At 39.5% G+C, this 10,676-nt stretch overlaps 1 protein-coding gene across 2 annotated transcripts; it reads left to right on the forward strand.

The window, feature by feature from the left end:
- The first annotated feature begins 790 nt into the window (after positions 1–790).
- ARGLU1 (arginine and glutamate rich 1) lies at positions 791–10,338 on the forward strand. Of its 2 annotated transcripts, none has more exons than XR_013923613.1 (4): positions 791–1,609; positions 5,531–5,756; positions 7,608–8,176; positions 9,436–9,501. XR_013923613.1 is itself a non-coding variant. In XM_080364017.1 (4 exons), the coding sequence occupies exons 1-4, from the start codon at positions 1,260–1,262 to the stop codon at positions 9,598–9,600; spliced, it is 825 nt and encodes a 274-aa protein (XP_080220143.1). In that variant the 5' UTR covers positions 803–1,259; the 3' UTR covers positions 9,601–10,338. The 2 variants fall into 2 exon arrangements, 1 of the variants encoding a protein (XP_080220143.1); XM_080364017.1 differs by having other exon boundaries at positions 803–1,609; positions 8,093–8,176; positions 9,436–10,338.
- The last annotated feature ends 338 nt before the right edge of the window (positions 10,339–10,676 follow it).

The following is a 10,676-nucleotide window of genomic DNA, read 5'->3' on the forward strand; positions in this document are numbered from 1 at the left end:
GTGGTCAGGCATTGGAACGGCCTGCCCAGGGAGGTGATGTACTCACCGTCCCTGGAGGTTTTTAAACTGAGATTGGACATGGCACTTAGTGCCATGATCTAGTAAATGGACTGGAGTTGGACCAAGGGTTGAACTTGATGATCTCTGAGGTCTTTTCAAACCCAGTTGATTCTGTGATTACACGGCAGAACTAGGATAAAAACCTCATGCATGGGTGCTTACTGAATCACTAGTTCATACTCTTGTTCTGTCGTGAAATTGCTTCCTTTCCCTACATACCTATCGTTAAAGACGGACAAGAATGTGTACAGGTAAACTCACTCTAAGTACTGTCAAAGCAGCCATTTACTGTGTGACATTAGCAACAGAGTACTCAGTAACAATTTTCAAAATTTATTGGGAAATTTAAATGAAAATATAATCAAAGTTTGAAAAAAAAGAATCAAATAAATTTAAGAAACACATGGTGATTCCTCCTCTGTGGAGCACTACGGCCCTGGACGCAGGGTTGCTCAGCAAGCTGCAGCCCTCCGGGAAGTTCATCGCAGGGAAACCAGCCGAGGGGGACCTCGTTACTCTGGGAGACCAGGGAAACACCCACAGGCGGCACAGCATCCACTGGCCTGGCCCTTACACCTTTCTCGTTACTGGCCGTTTCCCGAGGCGGCGTTCTGGGCTGGAAGAACCTCCAAATCCCTCAAGTCCCTCTAACCTTTCCCTCTGAAGCTCCTGTTGACCCCTGAAAGCCTAACCCTGACCCTCGAAAGCCTAACCCATTCCTCCTAACCTCCCCGGTGAGAAACAACCGCCCCAAAACGCCGGCCGCGGCGGCAACTTCTGCGCTCATGCGCGGAATACAAGTGCTGCCTGATGGGGTTTCCTACGCGAGCGACGCTTGCTATTGGCTGCCGAATATTACCGAGCGCTTTCGTTCGCCTCCGGCGCGAAGCCGAAGGTGGCAGTAGCGGGGGAGGGGGAAGCAATCGGCTGGGACGCGGGCGCAGTGCATTGTGGGACGGAAGAGGAGAGTCACCGCTCTGCCAGGGCCGCCATCTTGCCTGCGTCCGGACTTGCTCCCGCTTTTGGGGCCTGCTCCGTCTCCTCGCAGCGCAAAGCGGCGGAAAGGGAGAGGACGAGGGGCCCGGCCGGGCGGTGCTGATGCGCGCAGAGCCTCCTCGCACCTCTCTCGGGCGCCGCTAGCGAAGGGGGCGGGGGTGGTCGGGCGGTTACCGGCGCGGCCTCTCCTCTGCTCTGCCGGGATGGGTCGGTCCCGCAGCCGGAGTTCGTCCCGCTCCAAGCACACCAAGAGCTCCAAGCACAACAAGAAGAACCGGAGCCGATCGCGGTCCCGCTCCCGGGAGAAGGAGCGGGCGCGGAAGCGCTCCAAGTCCCGGGATAGCAAGCGGAACCGGCGCCGCGAGTCCCGGTCCCGCTCCCGCTCCAACACGGCCCCCTCCTCCCGCCGCGACCGGGATCGGGATCGCGCCTCCTCCCCGCCCGACCGCATCGATATCTTCGGGCGCACGGTGAGCAAGCGCAGCAGCCTGGACGAGAAGCAGAAGCGGGAGGAGGAGGAGAAAAAAGCGGAGTTCGAGCGGCAGCGGAAAATGTGAGCCCCGGGCCTAGGCGGGGGGCAGCGTGGGGGAAGGGGGACGGAAAGAGGGTTTCTGTGTCCGGGTGCTTTTTTTCTCCGCGCCTTCCTCCCCCAAACTAGGGCCGCCTGCGACGGGGGGGGTAAAGGCTTTTAGGCCCTCGCTGAGGCCTGTTTTCCCGCCTTCCTTCTCTTCCCTAAAACCCGGCTCCCTCTGGTGCGTCAGAAGCCGCCCATTGTGGGGGTGCGAACTCCCCGCTGGCCTCCGGCGCTACTCGATGGGCTGTTTCTCCCCTGCCCCGCTCCTCGCTTGCTCCCTGCCACCGAGGCCTCGGCCGCTTTGTGCTGCGCTGCCGCACCGCCCGCCCCTCCCCTTCCCGCCGTGGGGCTCCTTGCGCGTCGAGCCCCGAGGCATCCGGAGTTGGTCGACTTGGTGTTTTAAGAATTACTATGCAACGATTATATTCACGCTGTTGTGGGTCTTTTTTTAAAGTTTTCTTACCAAACTGGACGGTGAGATACGGTAACTTGTTTCATTTGAAACCTCGTTTCAGTTTTCATGATGGGGAATGTGATTATTTATAAAATCTACAGAGACAGATACATTCTATTTTAACGCATGTTGGATGTGCATTAAAATGTTTAGAATATCGTTAAGTTATGAAACAGACCATTGTGCAGCGAAGGTAACAACGGATTTAACAGTCACGATGAAGTGATTCTTGTTCTTTGAATGTTACCCTTGCTCTTTGGAGCACTGAATCCAGAAATAGCTCTTGTTTGTAAGTGTGGAGCCAAAGAGTTCTGTGAATTCTCAGGTGGAGCTTTGAATTTTATTTTAGCGATGTTGTTCTAATGCAGTATTAATTGTAGTTCAGAAGACGTGATCACCCCAAATTACCACTTCCATTTTCGTTTATCAGTAATCTCCTTTGCCAACTTAAGAATTTGACAGCGAGGTCATAAAAAACTTGCATAGTAACACAAACACACATGAAAATGTGGAAGGCTTTTTGGGTCTTGGTCCTAATTTTGTGGTTTCTCATTTTCTTCAGTACCTCAATTAATAAAAATGTTCCATGCATATCTGTGATGATGAATTGTAATGTGGTTAACAATTTGAGAATATAGTGAATAGTTTATCTTAGTATTCTGGAACTGGTTTAGTTCATATGTGACCAAGCTTTCTATGTAAGTTAGCTTTGAAATATCAAAATGCTCATGAAGTCTGGATAGGAGGAATATGACATTTGAGTGATGATATTGGCAACAGAATAGTAAACTCTAGAGAGAGAAACAATATTGGAAAAGATCTGGTATAGAATTTGATACTTCCACTTTAATTTTTTTTTTTAAAAAGCAATATAACACTAAAGTAGAAAACTATGGTATATTAGTAAGTCATCTGTAAATTGTGTTATATATGTTAGTGTATACTCTTGCTCACTGAATTAACTAGAGGGCAGTTCATATATTGGAAGTGATTTTCTTCTCAACTGTTCAAATCTTAATATGTAGCCTAACTTATGCATTTTCCTATAATGCTAGTTTTCTGTAAAGGTGTTGCAAATATGATTTTTTTTTTCCCTTTAGAAATCTGCTGAAATGTAAGCAGTTTCTTATCTGCAGATTTTTTTAAACAAGTCTTTAAGAAGTGAATGAAATGTAGTAGAATACTTTTACATTAGTGACTTATCTCACTCTGGAGTCATGGCCCAGTAGGTCATGATTATAAACTTACACCTGTGTATGAACTATTGTAAGTTCATGCAATTAAAAAAAAAAAAAGTTGGTATAAACTACAGAATAAATCACTGAGATTCCTATCTGTGTTTAGAATTTGATTTTCTTGATAAACTCAAACCCATTATATATATTATTATATATTTGTAATTTTGTTATTGCCTATGAATGTGAAAAGATACATTTGTTTGGTTTAATTAAATTTGAATGAAATTTGTTTGGATAAGAAGAATGAAACGTGTGCAGGCACAGTGCTTAATTTGAGTACATCATCAATTGCTGAGGATATTTGAAAACTTATTTCAGACATGAGTGTCAGGGTTGTTTGGGTTTTTTTTGTAACTATGTACTGTCTTATTCAATTAGCTAATTTTTATTCTAGATTTCCCTGATGTTAAATGTAAAGCTAAAATAGTTGAATAAAACATGTGATTACAGGCTTTCTGAAGAATGGTTTCTGTAGAGCAGCCTCTTATGTATGCCAGGCTGTTTCAGTACAGGACAGTGAGGGTAGTTACTGCTGAATAAATACTCGTAAGAGGGAAGAAAAACCTTTAAAGTTAAAAGGGTATTTAGTATACAAAGCATATATAAAAACTTGTCTGAAAAGGATTGCAGGTAGTGGCTTGGCAGAGACACTAACAGAAGGAGGTTGGTGCATTTTTCTAGATTGTGCTGGTGGTCTAGTTTTGCTAGAAAAAATCACTACAAGGTATTTTGTATCACTTTAGGAAAAGTGAATGCTGGCCTAATGTGCTACCAGATAAGTTTGCCATCTCTTGAGGAACTTGAGAATAAAATTTGTCTTCTGGGCTGAATGTTTAAGTTGAGGGTTCTAAAACTTCTTACTGAAGGAAATGGACTACCCTTCTGTTTTGGCACACTTTTGAAAATAAGATACACAAACAGGAGAAATTGGAAGCCTTTCACTCCAGTAACCCATACTTCAGTATCTTCTGTTGCATGTTTGCAAATTGTACACTGGAACTTAGTAGATCCTGTAGGTTTTTTTTTTTTCCCAATGGGTTGGGTTTATGTCTCTTAATATAAATAAGATAGGAAAATGCAAACATTCTATGAAAGTGACAGGATATTAGGATATTACAACAGTAGTTGTTATTCTAAATCATGGATTTCTGCTGCTGACAGGCCAGAAGATAAGCTTATAAGATTGTTCGTACTTCACGGAATACTTAAATTGAAAGTTCAATTTCAAGGTTAAAAAGAACAGCCTTCTCAAATCTCATAATAGTTCTAAATAAATAAATAGTACTATATGTACTACGTGAAACATAATTATACGGTATTCAATTTTGTTGGTCTTTGGATACCTAATTGCCATAGTAATAGTAATTGCTTTCTGGAAGATTTTTTTCTGCATTTGGTAATAAACCTTCACATTGACCTAATATTTTTGTATCATTTTTAAGGAAAACTTACAGCAGTGATAAGGCTAAGTGATATTGCTGCTGCTAAACAAAAATAAAGACACAAAGACATTTGAAAACAGTTCCAAAATTAAAAGCATAGAAAACTGTAAAGTTTGCAAGGATTTACTTAGCGCTTGGTACTGGTATATTTTACTTTGGATAATTACAGTAGAAACAGAGTGCTGCAATAAAGAGGTTAAGGAGACCTGAGGTATTTGCCATTTGATAAGATAAATGATTTGATAACTAGATTACAGATGCAACACCTGGAATTCTTGTGAAAATATTCAAATTACAAGTTTAATTGCTTCTATCTTCTGTTTTTGTTATTAGAGGTTAGTTTGGTGCCTCTGAGGTCGTGGCTTTAAGACAAGATTTTACAAGATATTATTGCTACATGTGGCTTAAAATTGAGACCATTTAAATTCCTGAAGGATATGAAGGATGATGAAAGTTGGGTGGGGTAGCAGTAGTAGTATGATAAGCTATCTGCTTAAGCTTAGTGTCTCAAAATATGAAGAGATACCAACTATGGTATGGTCTGAATGGGTTCCCTGTGATAGGAACACTGTATGCCTGAATATTCATTTACCTTAAATGTAGGGCAAAACATTCTTTAAATATATAATCTGTGTGTATAACATATAAAACTGTTAAAAAGCAGTTTAAAAGTAGGGTGGCTGATGCTGTGTATTTGAAAGAATTTGTTTCAGTGTAATCATTCTTTATGGATTAAAAAGGTAATCCTCATGTTTGCATTTTGTAGTCGTCAACAAGAAATTGAAGAGAAACTCATAGAGGAAGAAACTGCTCGAAGAGTGGAAGAGCTTGTGGCTAAACGTGTAGAAGAAGAGTTGGAGAAAAGGAAGGATGAGATTGAGCGAGAGGTTCTCCGCAGGGTGGAGGAGGCTAAGCGCATCATGGAAAAACAGTTGCTCGAAGAACTCGAGCGACAGCGACAAGCTGAACTTGCAGCACAAAAAGCCAGAGAGGTAACGCTCGGTCGTTTGGAAAGTAGAGACAGTCCATGGCAAAACTTTCAGTGTCGGTTTGTGCCTCCTGTTCGGTTCAGAAAGAGATGGAATACAGCAAATCTAATTCCCTTCTCGTATAAGCTTGCATTGCTGCGAAACTTAATTTCTAGCCTATTCAGAGGAGCTCACTGATACTTAAACAGTTATTCTCCTAAAACCTGAACAAAGATAGTTGATTTTTAATGGAACTGACCTACATATTTCAGAATTGTGTGAAACTTTTGCCATGGCTGCAGGATTTATCAGCTGTCCTTTCATTTTTGGGGAAGGGTATTGAAAATCTGTAATTATGTATCCTTCATTTGTTTCATTTTGTTTACCTAGACTGTAAGAGGCTTTTGCCTTCAGTCAGGCAAAAAGCAGGGTCCAGCAGTGAGCTGCAGTACCTGTCTTTAACAAATAGGTTTCTTACTCTTCGTTTAAAATGAACGTTTTCCTTGAGTGTACCTTGGACTAATTCTGGGACTTCGAGTATAAGCCCACCCACGTCTTCATGAAGGATCTATGTCCAAATCATTATATCCATTTTTAATAACTACTAACAACTCCTTTTTTTTTTTTCCCTAGAAGTTATAAAAGAGCAGGTTGCCCTTGTCTGAAGTCAAGATGAACATGTGACTTGGGTTTTTGTGTTTTGTGTATTTTTTCTTTTTTAAATCAGCAGCTGGAGCAGAAGCTGAAAATGTCTTTCTGTGAGACAGTAATTTGCTACTAAAGGCTTTGATGCCTGCCTGCACCAATCATTCCAGGATCCAGAAATTTCAGGACAAACTTTTAAACTGTAAAGGGAAATCGTGCTAAATAATCCGAAGTCTCAAATGCTTTTTTCACTCTGTACCTTCTACACATTTTATTTGAAATTCATGTTTTGATTGGCTTACAAAAGGGAAGACAATAGCAATGAAGCTTTCCCCTCCATACTAAGCATGGCTTTTCTGTACCGTAATATCTTTAGATTAAAAAACAAACAAAAAACCTGGAAAAATATGAAGAATATTACACTTGTTTTGCAAATTCAAACCTTATTAAGAGTTTAAGTTGAATTTAGATGTTTGTAGTCAGCAAATGCTTCATGTATAGAGGTTTTAATTTGTTCAGATGGATGCCTTATTGGGTTTTTTATAAGTATTTTTGCTATTGTTGATGTGGTGTGGAGAATTCCCATCAGTTGTTTGTAACGCATAATAAACTTCCATGCCTGGAGTGAAGTGTGCTAGCTAGTAGCTGGTTACTAGTCATAGTAAGAAGTTTTCTCTTCGTATGCTTGCTTTGTTCATATTAACTTTTTTTTCTTGCACAGACACAAACCTCTGGCTAACTTTAAATCTTCCAAATATTAAAATAATCCGGATATATATTACGTGAACTGAAACACCTCAAAAACTTTCACGCAGTCTTCATATTTATGAGTTGCATAAAAGAATTCCATAAATTTCACCAAGAAAACAACAATTACAAGGCTTTATTTCCTGATCTTGTCTTCCCTGGACTCCTGAATTCCAAGTTCAGACTGCAAATGACAGTTTCAGCTGTCTTAAAATTGTCAAAATACTGAATGTTAAGTCCATTCTCCCCATGAAAGAAGCCCATAGCTCCATGAAGTATGGATTGCCATTTGTATTTTTCACTAACAGTAAATGTATTTTTCTTATTAATTGTTTGCCTTAGGAATGATTTACATATTTTTGTTCCTTCTTATCATAAACATCTGCATTCCTCAGCTCAGCCTTCCTTGTATGTTGTTTCTTTATAAATGGTTGAGCTGCTGATGCAGGTATTGCCAAGCTAACAGTACAAATCATTTTAAAGAGGAAGCTGGCGCGTATGGCAGCCGAGGAGCACACTCTGCAGGACACTGGACAAGACAGTAAATATTCAACTTTTAATGCTGATTAAAGGAGTATAGGTAAAGAATACGTAGGTATACTTAATTGGTGAGACAAACTATTCACTTTATTTATATTTTCTATATTACTTTTTAATTTGGTAAATACTATCCAGTTTTTGTAGTTGTCCTTGTTGATTTGTGTGATGTTAAAATTCTAGTAATAAATTGTCAGGATTCTATGATTAGGGAGGGTTTAGTTGGTTGCTGTTTGGACTGGGCGGGGTGATATAAATTGAGTACTAGAAACCAGTTTTAGTGACTGCACAGTTTACCGTTGTGAGACAAAATAGGTGGCTGTAAAGCTGCCACTTTAAGTCAGTTCACAGAAGAATTCTGAGAAAGATTAGTGAACATGCAGGAATTATTATTTTACTTTACTAACATCTTGCCCTGTCCTCCCCTTTAGGAAGAAGAGCGTGCAAAGCGTGAGGAACTAGAGCGAATACTAGAAGAGAATAATCGAAAAATTGCAGAAGCACAAGCTAAACTGGTATGTGAAGATGCAGTTAACCATTCTGTAGGGGAATACAGATCCCTCTGCCTGATTTGCAACACAATTAAAACCAAACAAATCAGCCCTTTCTGGAGTTTAACTTGTCTGTTGCTGGTTATGTCAGTAATGTTGCTGTCCTTCCCTTGAGCATAAGAGACCAGATCCTTAGCAGTAACACTCATCTGAGAAAATAGTTCAGGTGTAGTTAATTTAGAGGAAGATAGCTACCTTCAGAATTCAAAAAGTATATTTTGTCTATATCTCCCAGGAAATGTTGAACTGTTTACAGATGTTCAGCTTCTAGAACAGAAGTGACTAATTCTGTTTTGTTGAGCAGGACAAGTACAAACTGGATACAAGACTAGTATAATGTTGATGTACAAGTGCTGAAAGGGACTTTTCAGCATAAGCTTAAGATGTCTTAAGTTATGAAATTCTAGTTTGTGTTGGTCTCTGTGCCTATTTAAGCAGGTGGCTGCTTCATGAGAATATTCAGTATGACTTAGCTGATTCTAATCAATTAATGGTAAGCCAAACTAAGATGCTTCTAAATCTTGATTGAACTCTATTGGTTTCAATTACCCAAGTATTTGCACCTTTCTCAGGTAAAGATGATGATGCTTTAAAATGTTTGCTTAAACTACATCTGCTTTAGATCTCTTTCTGGTTTACTCTTTCCCAACCTCACGTGGTGGAAACAGGACAAATAGAAAATTCAAAGTATTAACTGATGTAATGAGCAAAATAAGCACCTTTAGAAGACCTTTGGAAGAGCTGTAAGAACCATGAGTCAGTGCAAGGATTGACTTGTTACAAATCAAGTAAAGATGGTTTTCAGTTAAGAGGGGATTTTAAATGGGTTTTAGATGAGAGCAGGGAGACCTCTGAAGGTCTTTTACTTCCTTTTATTGTGCCTTCATCTGACATGTGACAGGTGTCAGGGGAATTTCTCTCGATATACACCGACTAATTAAAACATAATGCATTGTTTGCAAAGCAATGCTGAAAAACATTGCATGTAAGCACTCAAGATTTTGGTGCATTAGCTGTAGAAAATGTTCAGTGTTTCTTCTGAACTCAATTCAAATAACCATTTTATAAATAGTTTCACTGAAACCAGGTATGGTGTCTAGCTCAGGTAGAACTGCTTACATACCTGTGCAGGATTGGACCTGTTTGGAAGTTAATGCGGACTTGTAAATTGCTTTTATGACTACAAAATATGCTGGCCTAAATTCTACCATTTTCATACATAGGCTGAAGAACAATTGAAAATTGTTGAAGAACAAAGAAAGATTCATGAGGAGAGGATGAAACTAGAACAAGAGAGGCAACGTCAGCAAAAGGAAGAGCAAAAAATTATCCTGGGCAAAGGAAAGTCTAGGCCAAAACTGTCTTTCTCACTAAAAAGCCAGGATTAAATTGCAACTCTGAACTCGTTAAAGAAAAAAAAAAAAAAAAGGAAACCAACAAAAAAAACCCAACAACAACAAAAAGGAAAAAAAAAAAAACAAAACTTTGTATGGTAGCTTCATGTTGAAGTGGTTTTTTTTCACACACACCTCCCTCCCCCCCTTTTTTTTTTTTGTCTTTTTTGAAAGTCTGGAAAGTTAGCTTGTTCTAATAGGGGCTGTGCTCTGCAATTCTTAATTTTTTTTTTTTTTAACTTTGATTAAGTTAAACCCTTATCAGATCATTGTTGCCTTTTAGAGGGTAATCTGTTGTCATTGATTTTGTTTCTGTACTAGTGGTCTGAAGCAGATCAGGTCGCTTTTTGAATTGTGGATGATCTGATAAGGTTTTACTGACCTATTCATCAGAGTTTGACTCTGATAATTGACAAAACTTTATACTGGGTATTGCTGACTTTTAATTATTTTAATTTTTTTAAAAAGTCAGTAAATACATGAGTAAATTGCCATAGTATTACTGGACCTCTGTGGTTTATTGTTAAATCAGTGTCCTATGATACTGTCCCATTGTTGCGCTTAATGTTCCTGAATACAGGTAAGGAAATAGTTTGTCATTTCTGCTATGAATACATAGAGCTCAGTATTGTTTCTGTTAGATTTGTTTTTATTACATTGACAGCATTCAACCAGCGTTCCCCATTGTGTAAATAAACCAATTTGCTGAATAAAGTGAAAGTCTTAAATTCATATGTTTAAGTAAATTTTTTTAGTACACGTGTATAAACTGCTATAAGAGTGACAATTCACATTATTAAATTCAAAACTATAGTGGTATTTTTTTTAAATTTGCTTTAAACTATTGTGGCTTCTCCTATTATAATGCAAAGTTACACACAGTAAAAGAATCCCTGCAGTTGTGAATGCTTTTGATGGCTGCTGCTGTTTTCATGAATGTTGGGTTTTATTCTGATAGAGACTTATTTCAGCTGTAGTATCATGTTTAAACAGCTGTTTGGCTTACTGCACATGAGCCGATACTTAGCTATCTAATCCCTTTCAGTTCACCTCATAATATAGTATATTGT

Source organism: Nesoenas mayeri (assembly GCF_963082525.1).
Source record: "Nesoenas mayeri genome assembly, chromosome: 1".
Lineage (NCBI taxonomy): Eukaryota > Metazoa > Chordata > Aves > Columbiformes > Columbidae > Nesoenas > Nesoenas mayeri.